The following is an 18,659-nucleotide window of genomic DNA, read 5'->3' on the forward strand; positions in this document are numbered from 1 at the left end:
GACACTGTGTCCCCCATGGACTAAACCTCCTTAGGATGAGGGCCCATGTAAGATCCTCTTCCCCAGTTTGTCTTCAAGGGCCCGATACACCTTCAACGAACATCTGTGGCCTGACTAGTTGTCACAAGCTGAACAGGAAATGATGGTTAGAAATTTCCCTGCTGGGCTCAAATAATCTTAGAATAATTAGAGAAGAAAGAGAAAATATCCAGCTATATTCCTTTTAAGATAAAAACTTTATTTTACAATTTTATAAAGCAGCTTTACATTAAGCACAAACAATCCATTTACTTTGTATAGAAACAAAATACCTTTCCATCTGCAAAAAATCAAGTTTTGCTGTATATAAAACTAACATGTGCACATTGTGCTTAAACTGCAAAGTCTGTACAGCTTTACAAAGGACTACCCTTCAGAAGGGCATCCAGTAAACTCTTTATTGCATATTTAACACATGGTATATAACCCACATGTACAATGGAGGAGAATCAAGAAAAACAGTTACAAGGAGGATGAAAATAGCAGCTTTCAGTGAAAGTTCGCACACTGATAAAGAAAAAGGACTGCCACATCTGGAAAGTTGTGCTTGTGTGTCATTTTTGTATTTGCTCATGTACACTGGATGGTTTTTGGATGAAGCAGTTATGTACAATAAACCCTAAAGGGTCAAACTTGACCTTTATCTGGAAACTTTTGGCTGGTTTTACAACTGAAGTGGCAATAGATTTAATTTAACCTCAAAGCTAACTCAAGATAAGTGTAAAAAAAACTATGAGCATAATCTTGAAACAAAGAAACATTTAAAGAAACAAAACAAAATAAAACTTTAAATACATTCCCCATTCTCTCTAAGCTCAGAGTAAGTAAACACTTTACATGATTTAAACCCCAGAAAACTCGGCAGGTGTTTAGGAACAAAAGCTCAACGGCTGGTCTTGGGCAGTGTTCCTCTGCATACGCCCCCAGCTCAGCTGCATCAGAATCGCCCGAATGCCTGTAAAAATGCAGTCTATCACCCTTCACAGGCAGATTTACTGAGCATCTGGAATCTGTATTTCAACAAGCTCCCAGGTGATTCTGAGGCATCCTAAAGTTAGAGACCCACTGGTTTGTACTGACAATGCTGCTTCAGGTTCAACTCACCCTCTTCGAAAATTCTGGGATCACAAGAAAAAGCAAGCTGCTGTTGCAATGTGGAAGGCAGTGTGAAACCAACAGCATTGAAGTGGGAATGCCATTTCTAGATCAAAATGTCTTTCCTTATTCAGTGGAAAAGCACAGCCACATTGTTAAGGCACTGATATTTGTCACAGAAGCAGTACCATACTGTTTTCACTGGTTCCCTTAATCTGAAGTACCAGTGTGCAAACACAGTGCAGAAGTCTGGACTGTCCTAAATAATAACAAATACAATGAAGTAAAAAGGGTTTCCAGATTGGAGAAAGTTTATTTTTGAGCAGTGAGATTAAAAAAGGAGTCCAGATATTCTTGTTGAGACATCTAATGTATAAGAACCACAAAGGTCAAAAGCTAGGGGGAAACTTAATAACCCACTTTGTTGTGTTGTTGTGGTCACGTCAATTGGGAGTTTAAGCTCACTTTTCCACGGCCAGTTTAATATTGTCTTCAGTGTAGATCTATATTGTCTTCTTTGCTACTGCTCCCATTGCCACTAACATACATATTTTGCATATATATAATATTCATATATACGTATATATTTCCCGGTTTCTAAGTAGTGTTTGGGGTGAGTTCAGTTAAGATGTAGTGTGCAGGCAGGTGCTCACGTGGCTCTTGCTGTGCCTTTATTATAGGTCACAGACAAACTGCACTGTGTTTGTCAGACTCAGTCCCCTGAAAGTGTGGGGTCTCATATTTCCACTCTGTAAGTTGTAGTGCTGACTTAGTGTAAAACAGAAGACAGCAAAATCAGCCTCCCTGGGTTTTGACTAACGCCTGAAGCCGTACAGCAGACACTGCCCCGGGTACGAGGGCTAGGAAACCTATTTACGTGAGGTACAGTGGGATGTAAAACCCGAATGAAGGCCTGATTACACGTGTACAGCAAACGCAGTAGGACCACTTCTATCCAACAGCTGAAAGAATTTAAAATTGAAATTGCAAAGGAAAGGTGAATGGTTTGAAAAGTTGATGACCAAGAACGATCTAAGTAGGAAAAAATCCTCTTATGATTCTTGGACGTAATATTTGACCTAGTATTTTTCTGTAAAGAGAAAAAAAGATCCTCAAAGGGCAGTGGTGGTGGACTATCACAATTACTAGCTCCTTCCCGAGTGTATAATAAAATCTCTGAAATGTCCCAAAAACATCCCCCCGAAACAGACGAAACTCTTGAGTGTAGCCTGAAATGAAATACAAAAGTCTAGATAGCGACAAAAACAACCATCACAGTGGGGATGGGGAAGACAGACTGATTAGCAAACCTTTACTGATTGTAGATCAAGTTTCATAAAACAGCTAACATTTTTGTAATTTCTTGTGCAGTCAACAAGTTTCACTTTAGTTGTGCTTACGTTATATAACTGTGAAGCCTGAACACTGGCTGTGTTTTTAATTTACACATTTTAAGAAAACCATAAATTCAAAATATTCTCCATATATAATAAATTGAACAAATGCAACAAATGCTCATTCACCCCCAAGAAATGAATCTATAGAAAAGAAACATCATTTTAAAAAGTTGCACACAGTCCACTATTCAGGCTACAAGTACATATTTACTGATTATAGCACATTATTTTTTTAAAGTCTGCTGTCAACATAAACATAAATAATCACATTTTAAAAGAGCCCCATACTAAGTTGCCAGGTAAGCGCTAGACAGCTGGCCACAAGCAGCTGCTTACCATGATCTTTCCCAAACCGAGAGGGACCGGCTGTCTGTGGAAGTGTACAGGATGACAAGCAGGGCAGAGTGAAACAGCTTTGTTCAGCCCATTGACTAAACGCTTTTCTCTAAATGCCACCTAAACACCCAACCCATGGAATGCAATGATCTCAGAAGACTGGTTTTAAGGATCATTTATCACTTTGATGTAACCCACAAAAAACTAGTACGCAACCTTTTAAAATGTGTCCATGCTCTGCCGAGACAGAGCCCATAGTTTCCGTGCGCAGCAGAGGCTGACACAGGATTTTGGTTCTGAGCTTTAGTTGTGCTTTGCCCTGCCGCCCTTAAGGTAGCTCTTCCACCTCTTGACAAATTCTTTGAAGATCGGGGACTCATCGATGGTGCTGAGCAGCTGCAGCTGGTTGATGTGGGTGGTGTGATAGTCCCAGCGGGCCAAGTTGGGGGCAATGCCAAGCATGAAGTGCCGGAGGTCATAGATGGTTCCTGAGCCGGTGTCGTACAAGGGGAGCATAGCTTTCAGGGACTCCATGCCACGCTCATACAAGGACTTTGCTTCTTTCCCAAGCTTTTCCCCTGCAGTTTCTTTTAAGTCATACAGCCCAATTAAGGAATACATAAAGCCATTTAAAACAAAAGAGCTAGGTGTGGTTGGATATTCTTCATACCAGTCGTGTTTATTCATAAACACAGCTTTAACTCCATGCTGCTCTGATGGAAACTTGTACGGGGCTGTTGCCCTTAAAGCTGAATTGAGGAATATGTGGTCTTTTGTTAACAGATAGGCCCTGACTAGTGTAGAAATGGCTTGCCCTTGGGCCATGGCAGAGTACCACCCTGGCTCTAAAGACTTGAACCCTTCTCCTAACTTACGGGTCACCATTATTGGCCAGCCACCTTTCTCATCCTGGTTCCTTACCAGCCAATCACTGGCAGCAAAGAATGCGGCCATGTGGGCTGTGGTACAGATGGTAATGTTGTCGAGGAATCCTTTCCCTTTTGCAATCAACCTAACCACCTTCTTGGGCATGATTTTGGTTGGCTTGACAGCTTTTGTGTTGGAAAGACCCACTCCTTTCCTGAGGTCAGTGACTAGGTCCCTGGTAACGGTGCTCCATGAAGTTCTGGGCCCGATGCCATAGTATATGTCTCTTTCTTTAAAAGCAATTAGCTGGGTATTTGAGACATAATGTACAGTGAAGAGCTGATTCTTTTCTGTCGTCTCTAGAACCACGGACACACTTCCATTTGTCAAGAACTTGAGGTCAAATGAAATAATAAAATCTTTTGTGTTCCCCAGTTGCAAAGATACACCTTCACTGGTTTCTGCAGGAGGAAAATATACCGACAAAGACCGGTTAGAATAAAAGCTCCTTGTATTTAAAAGTTAACCGCAATTCATCCTTGACAATCACTGACCAGACAAAATCAACACTTCCATATTTTATGTGTCAGATCATGATCATTTATTTATTTTTGGTGAGGAAGATTGTCCCTGAGCTAACATCTGTGCCAATCTTCCTATTTTGTATGTGGGACGCCACCACAGCATGGCTTGATGAGCAGCGTGTAGGTCTGTACCTAGGATCCAAACCTGTGAACCCCAGGCTGCTGAAGCGGAGTGTGCAAACTTAACCACTATGCCATTGGGCTGCTCCTATTATTTCTTTACTAAACTAACCACAAACAAATGACAGAATTGGTGAGTCCATGATGGTTTGTCAACATCAGGCCAAAGTTCTTACCTTTTGACTTGTCTAGTTTACATTAGAGAGTTAACAGAGCAAATGGCTACGGTATTGTTGATCAAACTGCCTTTTCTACTAGATCAAATGCTAGCTGACCCATTCTGTATACCCATTCTGCCAAAAGAAAAAAATAGCCAAAAGCTGGCTCAGCATATTTTGTTGTAAGAGAGAAGCTAGAAGGAAAGAATGGCTATACATGAATTTAAAATTTTTTATTTAATTAACATTTAATAAGTATTTACTGTGGTCTAAGGGCTTTATATATGCTAACTCATTTAATCCTCATACAAATTACAAGAGCAGGTGCTACTATTAGTCTCAATTTGTGGATGAGGAACCAAGACACAGAGGAGTTAAGTAATTTGCTTAAAGTAGAAAGAGTTGAACCCAGGTTGTTGAGTCTGGCTCCATAAGACATGCTCTTAATCACTATTTGCTGCTGAAAATGATAGCTTTGTTTTCAGGTATTTGCTGGAACTATGAATAACATATCTGGAAATTAAACAATGGGTTCATGCAGGCTACAAAAAGTGAGGGATACTCGGGGAGGGGGAGAGAGAGGCTTTGAGTTAAAACAAAGACAAAAACAAGAACCTTGTTTGAGGGCCGGCCCCGGGGCCGAGTGGTTAAGTTCACGTGCTCCGCTTCGGTGGCCCAGGGTTTCGTGGGTTTGGATCCTGGGCGCGGACATGGCACCGCTCATCAGGCCACACTGAGGTGGCATCCCACATGCCACAACTAGAAGGACCCACAACTAAAATATACAACTATGTAGTGGGGGGATTTGGGGAGAAAAAGCAGGAAAAAAAAAAAAGGATGGCAACAGTTGTTGGTTCAGGTGCCAATCTTTAAAAAAAAACAAAAAACCTTGTTTGAATTCTTACTCTATGACTTACTAGCTTTGAGATGCTCACCAAGATAGACCTCTTTGAGCCTTAGTTTCTTCATGTGTTAAACAGAGATATTACTGCTTTGGAAGGTAATTGTGAGGATTAAAAGAAAAAAGATAGTGGTTTGCAACAGTCAAAGATGATAACGATTCTTCTTCTGAAGCCATTGGCTTCAGAGGTTGATAAAATAGTAAAAACTGTTTTACCTGGCAAGTTATCAAAGAAGAATTTTCTCTTGCATGTCTACAGTGAGTGCAAGGATGCCTGACTCCCAGAAAGATGATTTTCTGAATACTGCTGGTTTAGATTTACCAGGAAAAGAAACTGAGCATATTAAAACCAGACGGCGGCAGCAGCAAGAACAAGCACAATGACGGCAAATATATGTAGTGCTAATTTAAAAATATTAAAGGTGAATGTGTATATCTTGATCTTTATGGAGCTTAGGAAACACTTTCACATGCATTATCTCACTCGATATTTAGAATAATCTTCTGAGGCCAGCAGAACAGGAATTACTAACTGCATTTTAGACATGAAGATATGGAGGCTTTGCAAGGTTAAAAGGTTTGCCCAAAGCCAAAAGCTAATTAGTAGGAGACAGGGACTAGAAACCAAGATTCCTGGACCCAAGTTCAAAGACTATGAAAAAGGAATGATACTGGAAATGACATCCCCATGAGAATAATCAGTGGAAACATTATTTCTCTTAAATAGAGCCACAGAATCAGATCTGCTTTGAGGAGTCCTTGAGGAAATCTTTAGTGCGTCACCAGGAGCAAAGACCGGAAATGTGAACTGATGATGGTGTATACAGTGGGATTAGCTTGGAGAGTTATTAGCACATTGAGTTGATTGTTTAACTCTCCCAACACTGGATTCTACCAGTGTGGATATCATTGACCCAAGGCTCTTAATTACTTCATTTGATGGAAGAGACAATTATGGATGTTGTAACAAGAATGAGAACATCTCGATAGACTTATGCATCAAATGATGCTTTGAGTGACTTTTTAAAAAGTGATTTCAGAAGTATACTTCTAATACACTAAAAATCCATTTATTCTAGAAAAATGTCAACATGCAATCTCTCTCCTTTTTTTTGGTGAGGAAGATTAGCCCTGAGCTAACATCTGTTGCTAATCTTCCTGTTTTGTATATGGGATGCCACCACAGCATGGCTTGATGAGCGGTGTGTAGGTCCATGCCCAGGATCCAAACCTGCAAACCCTGGGCTGCTGAAGTGGAGCACATGAACTTAACCACTATGCCACTGGACTGGCCTGGCAATCTGTCTCTTAATTAGCATTTTTCTGCATCTGTAGTAAAATGGAATCTGATGCTCAGTCCAATATCCCTGAAACAATTCTGAATTGACTTATGAATCACTCAAGATTAAATTATACTCAGTAGAGCAGACTATCTTTATTTCTTCATTCTTAGGGTTATGCCCCATTAATAAGACAGTACTATTAACTATGACATCCATTCTCACAAAACTGGATAACAAAGACCTATCTTTAAAAGTCCAAATGGGAGGAAGCTGAAGAAGTACCCATTTCCCCCCCAGAATTCCATTCTGATTTTCACTTTATGTATAAAAATCCAATGAAATGATATAGTTCAATCAATTACCTTATGTCTCAATATAACAGATTAAGTAACTCATTAATGAAGATGTCACGAGATGTAACCTTGTAAAAAAGAACTATTAATTTTCCTAAACTCTTAAACACCACCAAGAGGGGATTATTAAGCTACACAGGAGAAATGACAGAGAAGTCACAATCTCCAATTTAAATTGATCAACCAACAATTGTAATCTTCGCAACAATCTTATGAGATAGGTCTTTTAATTCCCATTTTATATAAGTAAGGAGAGGTTAAACAACCTGTCAGCATCACTTAGAAGGATCTGAATGGTAGCAAATGGGATATGACTATGGTTGTGGCAACTACTTTGGAAATATACTAGGCAATATACCATAAGACCTCCAATACTGGAGGTTTTATGCTTTCTGGAGACCTCTGCTTTAAATATACGAATAGAAAGTTTTGAGTTTCCTAACTGTTTGAAATCCACAGTCCCTCCTCTCTCTGAGCAGTCATCCCAGGAGTCACTCTAAGTGTCTATTTTTGGTCTATGTGTACATGTACTTTAGGCAACAAAGGATGATAAGCATTTAAGAATAGTCTTTAAATCAATGTTTTCAAATACAATACAAACTGTTATCATTCATTCAGTAAGTTTACCACATGGAATGAGAAGAGGCCCTACTCAGAACCTCCAGGAACACTGAGAGACAAGGATCAGGCAGAAGAGAATCTCACAAGAAGCCTGAGGAAGAATCGCTACAGAGAGAGGAGAAAGTGAGCTCACGGAAATAAAATGAAGAGAGTACTTCAGGAAAGGGAAAGCTAATTTAATTCAATAGAGCAGGACAGGTATAAAGTTTCAACTCATTCCATTTTAAAATTAGGAAGAGGAACAAAACATTATTCAACGAATAAAACAATACAAAATATACTGCAGAACCATGTTATGGTTCTTTCCTCTAGATGATTTTGTCCCCTTTCAGGGAAAATAATTCAAGGCCAAAAACATAGAAAGAAATAAAAGGCCAAGAGCATTCAGGGCCTGGTCCTCCAGAGCTTCATCTCACTTAGGCCTATGCTTTTATGTGCCACACAATGATATTTCAGTCAACCAGGACCACATATGCAACAGTGGTCCCATAAGATTAGCACCATGTAGCATAGGCGTGTAGCAGGCTATATCATCTAGATTTGTGTAAGTACACTCTATGATGTTTGCAGAATGACGAAATCATCTAATGACGCCTCAGAATATATCCTCATCATTAAGCGATTCATGACTGTACAAGTCCCAGTTTCTTTTCAACAGTGATTCTCTGAATTGATCTCCTACGTGGTCTATATCCACTGTAAAGCCTCATCTTCCCTATCTACTCCTTAATAAAACAGTCTCACCTCTGTGATTTCCTTCTGCTCTGAGCAACAACTCCTACGTAACTCCAACTCACTCTCCCTCATACACTTGTATCAAATTCAACGCCAAGCATATCCAGGATATCAAAACCACCAGCCCATTCCAAGCTAGCACACTCCCACCAACAGGGAGTTCCAACTGTGAGTAGCTTGTGTTCCACTGGCAGAGTGACTGTCACATAGTTCTCTCCTCCATATGCTTAAAACAACCTTAGGAAGTACTTTTATCTCCAGGTACTGGCTGCACAACAAAGGGCTAAAGTGAGTGTCCCTCACTTAGATGAGGGGACCTATGCTTTCTATTACCCAGGACATCCAAAAGTGTACAATGAAATCTATTGCTCTAAATAGGACAGAGTTCTATTTAAAGACTGTTCTAGAAAACTTCCCAGCACTTGGGGAAATCAAGATAAGGGCTGCTGTTTTCCACCCTAACTCAATGTTATTAATTAGTGCAAAAATAAGCTCCTTGGTTCACCCTAAACCTAAGGGCCTTTTGCTGAGTCTAATCATTTCCTGCTGCAATAACCTCTTAGGTACCACAAGCTAAATATTCTTAAACATTTCCACGTACTTTCTCACCTAGCCACATCTGTTGTTTTACAATAAGCAAAGATGCTCTATATGCTGGAATATCACAGAATGACATAGGAGAAAAAGAAGTTCTAGTCACAGAATAAAAACTAAAGGTCACCCATTATTTGCACTGCCTTAAGCGCTCATAAATCCATTACGTAAGGCCATCTAGAATAAGCAGATTTGTATTGTGGCTTTCAAGGTCTGTGAATTACACAGTCATCAATAAAGGACAAGGAGAGAATACAGAAGAGGTCCTACAATCTTTTCTCTCTTTTTATTTACCAAATGCAAGGCTAGGGGAAGGAGGAAGGGTTCTGTTCTTGACATTTCCCCGTAGAGAATTAAGCCTGAGGTGCTAACTAAAATTATTTCATTGTCTTTTTACGTAATGGACTCATTAATTCTCATGGATATTGACTAGTGGAGAAAAACACATTACATCCTAATTAATGAGACTGTCTTAGTAAAAGGGGAAATGTTGCATAATGTTAATTTGATTTTATAAACGATTTTATTAATGAAATAGTTTTACATGAAGTTTGAGACAATCTAGTACATTAACAAAATTCAATATGGGAAGCAGGCCTGGTTGGTAATCTGTATTATCTTGAAAAAATAAAAAGCTACTAGTAAAAAACAAGGCAAAGGAAAGGATGGTTCTCTCTATAAAGGAAAACTTCTACCATAATGCAAAATAGTTTAAAAATTAAAGAATAAATACTGTATTGAAATATTAAAATAAACCAAGGAACTTCATTCCTGTGAGACATAGATCCCTGGGAGATACACAGCATGCAGTAAGCTCTATTTTAATATTCAATCGATGGCTTGGCTCTTCACACAGTAAATACTCCTTTTAGAACCTTAAATTTTTAGAGTTCCTTTTTGAGGGATTTCACTTGGGTGACACCATTTGTTTCTTTACATACATAACATAAAGGGTTTGCTAGAGTGTTTTCAAAACTATAAAAACAATTTTCAGGGAGTTATCAGTGCATACATCAACATAAAATTAGCAGACGCATATTACACATCCCTTACCTGGAGCAAGGAACTGTTTGACATTGGTGAATCTAGACTTGTCAGCCACGCTGGCCACAAAGCAGCCCTTTGGCACGGTCCAGTCATTCAGCTTGCTGTTTTTGTCCCTGTCTTCTGCTGTCTCATATACCTCTATGTGAGGGGGCTTCTCAGTTAGATTCTTGCTGTAATGACTTAACCCATACTGTGCAATCTGGATTGGGTAGAAATAGCCTTGAGGGCCCCACTGGGTAGATAAAGGTACACCTATAAAATAGAGAAACAAAGCAAAAAACCACGTCCAGACATTTACAAGCCTGTTTTGAACACCATTCTTCATTGTTTTACTTCTGGGGGAGGTTAGAGGGTTATCAGCAACTTTTGAGCATTCTTATTATACTGCTGATATAATTACTAAAAACTAGTATCAAATTAACCAGATAGAAAAAACAAAATTAAGCATTCATTCACTCTCTTTCATTATTTGTTAATTGACAGCAATGCAATGCTGTAGAGTATCTTTTAAAGACTTTTTTATGTGTATTACTTTTCTCATAGCTACAGATGTCATGTTTCATAATCCTGTTTCATATATTCAAGTTGTGCACAATTTAAATACATGTAGATAATGTTACCACAGTTTTATTCTAGAACATTAATCCTGAAATTTTCTTAAACATTCATACTTAACAATCAAGTTAATTACATACTCATCTCTCCCTCCAATGTCAAGATGTTGTCTAATAACTATATCATCTGATGGTTACAAGTATTTGCTTAATAAGGCAGTTATGCCCAGGCAACAAAGTATAAGCACAGCTTGTGTTCTTTTTCATATCCTTCGTGTCAAAATGTAATTCTTAAGAACAAGGAGTGGGTTTTTAAAAATGAATTCAAGTTTTATATTTAACCATAGATTATTGAAACAATTCTTAATAGATTACCTCTTGTAAAATTCTAAGCAAAACGTTTAAATGTTTGGTATCAGCAGTAATTTCCTACATGGGAAATACAGTAATACCACATTGCACAGAATTCTGTATTGTTGCGTACGTGTTGAGAGATGAACTCCTATCTGTAGTTGTAAAATAAATTAACAAGCATCAGATGGGCACAGCAGAAACTGGGAATCCAAAAATCTGGATGTGTTCTGATGTAGTTTCAAAACAGCTTAAGGAATTAGGGACCGCATAGGCTAAGAAAACTAGACTAAAGATAAGCTTCTTAACTTCCGCATTCTTTCTCCAAGGGTGATTTTTTTTTTTAATTCAAATGGAATTATTTTCACTTAATAAAAGGAAGGTTTATACAATCTCATTAAAGATGAGTGATAACTACAACAATGTGCAACTGGCATAAGAATTGATAGACTGATCAACGAATGGAATAGTAGGCCAGAAACACACTCTAGCATTCAAAATATTTTAGTATAATGATAAAGACTGCATCATGAATCAGTGGGGAAAAGAGGAGATTATTCAATATACATTAGGGAAAAAAAATCTAAAATTAGATCCTGACCTTGTACCATTTACCAAAATATAAATCAATTTAGCTGGACTAAAAAGTTAAATGTAAAAAGACAAAATGATAAAACTGTTAGAGAAAATAGAGATGAACAGCTGATCATGGTGTGGCAAATGACTTTCTAAGCATAAAAGGAAAAAGTAAAGAAAAAAAATCCCTAAGTTTAGTAAACAAAAACTAACAAATCATAAGTAAAATGAAAAGTCAAATTCAGTTTGGCTTTCTGGTTAATCCTAGGTCTGAAATACAAACTCCAGAATATTTCTAATTATACCCATAAGGAACCCTCACTGCTCCAGGTTTTAAAGACAATATGTAATAGACTGTAGGAGTTCAGTATAAATTCAGAGAAAACGATGTCTTAATATGTATTGTCTTATTCTGAGGACTTTAAACCTCCATGCAGAGATGACACCTGGCTAGTCTGGCAAGAAGACTGCATTGGTACATTGATATGCTCATTGGATGGTCTCTCTCCCTTTCCCATCTCCCCTCACAGGATAATAACTGTATATTTTAAAGCAAAATTTCTGGAGATGCCGTGCCTTGACCTTACTGGTGAGAATTTTAGATTCTGAGGTAGGTTAATGGAATAATCCTAGTTGATCAGGTATGTTCTTATTGAAGCTCTAAAATCACACCATCTAGAAAGTTGCCCTAGATTCAGACTTAACCTGTTCCTCCATACTAAGCCAGAGCGACGAAACGTCTGTTGATAGTAAGCTATGTATGTATCTGCTGTATAATTAGCGCCTACAGTTTCTTATTCCTCAACACAGTCAGGATAGAAAAATGCAGTGGAGCAGATACCAACCTTCAACCCCACTTATGCACTTGACTCTGTCTCGGACTTCCACATTGTAGCCTTCAAAGGACATAAACACACCATCAGGGTGATAAGGGGCTCGCTGTGCATAGACTTTGGAATAGCTATGAGAGAATTCAAACCGATCATAGCCATCATACTGAACCACCTTTCCATAAACATCAAAATATTTCTCTACCCAAGTGAATGGAAGAAAGACTTCATTCCCCTCTCGTCTCCCTTTAATTGTGTGTTCATCATTAATGAGACAGTCGATTTCTTCATATTTGAGTCCTAACACCTTGCTTCCCCCATTGCTGTTGAAGCCCCCAACGACAGGGGGTGCTTTCTGCTGCTCCTGAGGGAATGCCTCCTCAGCCTGTTTGCCCACGTGGTTCACATAGTTGTTACTCTCAGATGCTGCTGCTCTTTTTTCCAATCCATCCACTCTGAAGCCACTACTCAAATGCCGTGGAAACTGGATCGCTTTGTCGCTGGAACACTTATTCCACAAAAGTACTGTGACCAAAGTGAAGAGTGCGCAGATGATAATCAAAGTCTTATAGTTGACCCGAGCTGCCAAGCAACGCATATTCAGACCATACCTATGAGGCAAGAAGAAAAATGCATGACAGATGTACTGCTGACATTTTAGAGGCTACAGTTTTATTATTTATTTATTTTTATGGTGAACATAAGGGCAATTTTATTAATTGTATGTAATCTGATCAGATTTAAAATTACTACTCAAACTTTTCAGCAGAAACAAAGAAAAGGCAAGAGGTACTTCTCCCTCTTAAAATGCTCAGTTAGCAGGATGTGGTAAAGCAGAGATTCCCAAACTTTCTGTTTGTGGCTCCTTTGATATCTCAGCAATTTTTTCACAAAGTCCCTAGGCCAAAAGAAATACCTAATTGTTCCATTTATTAAGTAGCTGGGCCCAAACAATTTAATATATATTTTTGTCCTAACAACTTAGTAGCTGTTTGAAAAAACTGAAAAAACATTACAGGTCTTATCAAGGTAAACAGTGACATCCATGGTGCTAAATCCAACAGGGGATTTCTAGTGCTTGTCCTACTTGACCTCTCGGCAGCATAAAACAGTCAATGACTCCTTCCTTCTTAAAACACTTTCTTCTCATGGCTTCTAGGCACCATTCTCTCTTGGTTCCTCTTAAACCCCACTACCTGTTCCTCCTCAGTCATCTTTGATCATTCCTTTTCATCTCTCTGAACCCTAAATGTTGGAGCACCTTAGGGTCCCAGTTCTCAGACCTCTTCTTTACCTCTATTCACTCCTAGGCGATCTTACCCAATCTCATGGCTTTTAATACAATTTCTATGCTAACTACTCCCCAAATTCTATCTCCAGGCCAGACCTTTCTTCAGAACTGCAGACATATATAGCTAAGTGCTGATCTGAGTAACTGACATCTCTACTTGGAGGTCAAATGGGCTTCTGAAACACAACACCCAAAATGTAACTCCTAAACTTTTCCCTCAACCTGTTCCTCCTTTCCTACTGCTCAGACCAGAAATCTGGACTCCCATCTTGCTCACCCCATATCCAATCACTCAGGAAATCCTGTTGGCTCTACCTTCAAATTATACCCAGAACCTGGCCTCTTTTTATCAACTCCACTGTTGCCACATCAGAGCCACTGTCATCTTTGCCTTGGAACACTGCGGCGATGTCTAATCTGGTCTCCCTGCTCCTGCCCTTGCTCTACTATTCCACCCCAAGTCTCTTCTCAACACAGCAGTCAGAATATGCTTTTAAATGTAAGCCGGATCACATCATTCCAGTCACGATGGAAGAACAATTTGATGCTCTTGTCCCTGCTGGCTACAGGGTGTATCAGCCAGTTGTGACTGCAATGCAAGCAGTCCCAGGTTGCCTGTTGCTGGGGTCACTGAGAAATATGGAAACTTATGGGTTAGTTACATGTGCAATAAACGGAATATCGCAGCCCACTGAGAGTAGGGGGAGCAGTCTCACTGCTGCTTGCTGCAGTAGCTCTGTAATTTATTTTATGTTGTAAATGCACACTTATTTTACTGTTTGTAATCCTCCTCTCCCTTTTGCCTCTCAATAAACCCTTTAGGCAGCAACGAGATTAAAAAAAATCAAACTTCAAACTGAAAATGTTTAATGAAAAATTACACAGTGAATTTCTGTTTTTCAAGAATGTTGATGGTGAATGGTAATTCACTCATTTCTTTTAATTCCAAGATAAGGTAAACTTTGAGTTCCTGCATGTCTGAAAACAACTTTATTCTGTTCTCACCACTGATTAATAGTTTGGCAAGACACAGAATCCTTGGTTGCATATTATTGCCTTTCAAAATGCTGTAGGCAATATTTCACTGTCTTAAAGCATTAAGGATTACTGATGAGAGGTTTGATTTCACTCTGACACTTGTCACTTTGTACATGACTTCCCTCTGGAAGTTTGTTGTTTATCCTAGAAATTCTGCAGGTTCATGAGAATGTGTTCACCATATCTGACTCACTATTTCAGTACTTGGTGTGCCCTTTTAATCTGAAAACTTGCGTTCTCTTATTCTTTTTTTTTAAAGATTGGCACCTGAGCTAATATCTGTTGCCAATCTTTTTTTTCCTTCTTCTTCTCCCCAAAGCCCCCCCATACATAGCTGTATATTCTAGTTGCAGGTCCCTCTGATTGTGCTCTCTTGTTCTTGTTTATGGGACGTAGTATCTTCTTGCAGCTCTGACTACATTAGAGCTCCTTTTTTGTAAAATTCTCTCTGATGAGCTCTATTTTCTCCAGTGGCAGTTTTTCTGGTTATTTTAGTCTCTCTTTCATGCTTAGTTTTCCTCAGATCTCTGCTTACTCATTCATATTTACTCATTCATATTTAGGCCTGAATGACTCATTAGCCAAGAGAGTTCCTCTGTTGTTGTGAAGATGGTCTGTCTTTTGGCTAGACTGCTCTGCTGAGGGGTACTCTGTGTGGGCTGGGTGCAGGCTGACTGGCAGTGTTCCTTTAGGGTACGCAGGTGGGGAGCCAGAATGACAATGGCTTTTTTTCTTTTGTTCTGGGGCTACAACTTGTATTCTAGAAGCCTTAGCTTTTCCCAGTTTCGCTAAAGAAAATCTGCCTGGTGTTTTGGCTGATGCTCATGCCAGCTGTCTGCAGTCTGGGCGCAGGGGTGCGAGAGGTATGGGGACGTGAGGAGAGGGCACAGTTGTGCCTTCTAGTACTTGAATAGAGATCCAGAAATCTGTTCAATCACCACTCTTTGGTAGTCTTCCTATTTATTGTTATTGGTTTCTTCATTTCTTATTTCTATAGGTTCTATTTCAGTGGGGCATCAGGAGGAAAAGGAAACAAAGATATGGGTTTGGTCCATCTTGGAAACCATACACAGATTTTTAAGAGTCGAACCCAATAACATACTTTTTTTTTTTAAAGGATAGTTTTTTCTTTAAAGATTTTATTTTTTCCTTTTCCTCCCCAAAGCCCCCTGGTACATAGTTGTATATTCTTCGTTGTGGGTCCTTCTAGTTGTGGCATGTGGGACGCTGCCTCAGCGTGGCTTGATGAGCAGTGCCATGTCCGTGCCCAGGATTCGAACCAACGAAACACTGGGCCGCCTGCAGCGGAGCATGTGAACTCATGCCACGGGGCTAGCCCCCCAATAACATACTTTTATCATTGGCATCGTTACTACAAGAAATGTATTGAATGCTGAAAAACCAAAGCGTGGTACAAACAAACCTTCAGAAACAGTGTATTTATAGATTGAGGATTTCCTTATATTGTAGTACAGGCAAACTAATAACACTAAATGGTGTTTATTAAAAAAAAAAGTCCTTCATTAAAAACACTTACGTAACAACATTTGAATCATTCCTCTCTACTTATGAAACTGGGCTACCATTATGATGAGGGACAAGATGGGAAAATCAAAATTAAAAACTTTCAATAACCTTTTTGCCCAGATTTTGTTATCTAACACCATTCCTTACTAACGGCAATGGGGCTTCTTAGAGAAACGGATGATTCCAGGTCTGGGGCCTTGCCATGCCAGAAAATAAAGAAAACTTTCAAATCAATGGGTTCATAATCTGGGGGATCAAAAATGCAGTAGAGGATAGATAAAACAAGATTGGAAACCTAGGGATAACTGCTGAAGCCGAAAGACATGCTGGAGGTCTACTGTATTTTTCTCTATACTTTTGTTAATGTTTAAATGTTTCCATAATTTAAAAAAATAGTATCATAGCAAAAAGTACAGGACTGGAATCAGCCTGAAAAGTCCCCTTCTCCATTAGTCAAAGTTGAGAGAATTATGACTGATGTTGACTGAAACACACAGAATCAATGAAAGTCCTTGAGTCTACAATGATATTCAAAAAGGAGAAAGCTAGAAAAAAACTTGGGTCATATTCTGAGCTGGTGAAAATTGGTAACTAAGTGAAAGAATTTATTTCGCTGGCCATTGAAGGAGAACAAACTAATAGCCCCAGATGATAAAGAATTCTATTTTACAGGAAAAGAGTGGCTAATAATGTAGAAGAAAAAAAAAATTGGAAAATTAGCATTATGCAATCCCTCAAGAAATTACTAATTTAGGCAAGTATTATATTTTAGGTATATGCCTGCTAGGGACCTAGGGATTCATGCTGTGCAAAGTAACACCAAATACATTCTTTTCTAATCGCAAGAAGAAAGAGGAAACTCTACAGTGAAGGGATCCAATGGTCATTACCCTAATTCAGCGGTCAAATTCAGTCTCATTAATGGTGACTCATGCAGATACTGTCTCTTGATGAGCTAAAATAAAAAGTACAAAATCTTTCACATATCCCAACCAAAAATGTTTAACTTGGATCTCCCAGGTCTTAAGATTTAACTTCTAGCTGATAGGAAATACAAAGGATAGAAGAACAAGTTAAATGAAGAAGCAACCAGATACATCTAGGTGAAACATCCTACAGGAGAGTTAGCCCTGTCTCTTCAACAAATTAGTGGCATGATGGGGCCAGCCCAGTGGCATAGTGGTTAAGTTCACACGCTCCGCTTAGGTGGCCTGGGGTTCCCAGGTTCGGATCCCAGGCGCAGACCTACACAGCGCTCATCAAGCCATGCTGTGGCGGCATCCCACATACAAAGTAGAAGACTGGCAACAGATGTTAGCTCAGGGCCACTCTCCCTCACACTCATAAAAATAAATAAATTAGTGGTATGAAAAGAAAAAGGATACTAAATTAGATTTTTTTTTTCTTTTAGAGGCTTAACGGATATAACAACCAGATGTGAAACTTGGTCCTACACTGGGAAATTTGACTACAGAGTTGATAAAAAGGATAGATGGAAGGACATCTGGAGATTGTTATTGAAAAAAGGAGGTTATAAAATAGCACATATAGTATGATCTCACTTTAGTAAACAACGCACATATATAGGTCTTTATTTTCTATTTTCCATGATTATATTTACCATTTTTAACCATAAACATTGAAAATTAAGAAGGTCAAAGTCAATTTTGTTAAAATACTGAAAGAAAGAAATGTAAATTTTAAGTTAAAAATGTCTATAAATAGTTTTCAAAATAGGCACTGACATTTTTGGAGGGGAAGGGAAAGAGAGCAAAGACAGAAGGAGGATGAAGAGAAAGAAACCATGAATACTCACATGCAATATTAACTACCAAATAGGTTCATCTAAAGGTAATCGTGATAATTTTTATTATAATGTTGCTTAAATTATAGAAAACTGACCACAGAAATTCAAAAATTAAAAAGTAGATTATATTTAATTTTACTAAGTATAAATGATGATAACTTTAAAAGCTAAAACCAGGGTCTTCTGCTGAGTGGTGACACACTTCCTACTGATTTTAAAGCTTCTGCCACATCCATGAACTAAAATTAACCTTTCAAGTTAAAAAAAAAATCTATAAATTCAAAAACCTTGAAACCTCATCTATTGCTGACCGTAAAGATTTATTTCATTAGAAACATAATCCAACAAAACTTGATTTTAGTAACTTTGGAGAGCCAAAACAGAAAATACCATTCAGTAGGCATCATAAAGAAACTGTGGAATAACTTCTTTGCAGAAATAGTTAAAAATTAGGGAAAACAAAATATAACTTAGCTTTCCTTTGGGAGATCAAACTGTTCTCTTTTTAAATGATTCGCAATTCAAAACCTCATCTGTGATGCCTCATCTTTCAAA

The 18,659-nt window shown here is 38.6% G+C and overlaps 1 protein-coding gene across 2 annotated transcripts in view; it reads right to left on the bottom strand.

Moving 5' to 3' along the window:
• Positions 1 to 217: 217 nt before the first annotated feature.
• LOC124233096 (D-glucuronyl C5-epimerase) overlaps positions 218 to 18,659 on the bottom strand; it is a 130,778-nt gene continuing 112,336 nt past the window's right edge. For both annotated transcript variants that reach the window (XM_046650207.1, XM_046650206.1), the window contains 3 exons: positions 12,457 to 13,052; positions 10,137 to 10,382; positions 218 to 4,195 (listed from right to left, as the gene is read on the bottom strand). In XM_046650207.1, coding sequence (XP_046506163.1) covers positions 3,171 to 4,195; positions 10,137 to 10,382; positions 12,457 to 13,039 — 1,854 coding nt within the window. In that variant the 5' untranslated portion in view covers positions 13,040 to 13,052 and the 3' untranslated portion in view covers positions 218 to 3,170. The remainder of the gene's footprint in view (positions 4,196 to 10,136; positions 10,383 to 12,456; positions 13,053 to 18,659) is intronic.

Source organism: Equus quagga, unplaced genomic scaffold (genome assembly GCF_021613505.1).
Source record: "Equus quagga isolate Etosha38 unplaced genomic scaffold, UCLA_HA_Equagga_1.0 153_RagTag, whole genome shotgun sequence".
Classification (NCBI taxonomy): domain Eukaryota; kingdom Metazoa; phylum Chordata; class Mammalia; order Perissodactyla; family Equidae; genus Equus; species Equus quagga.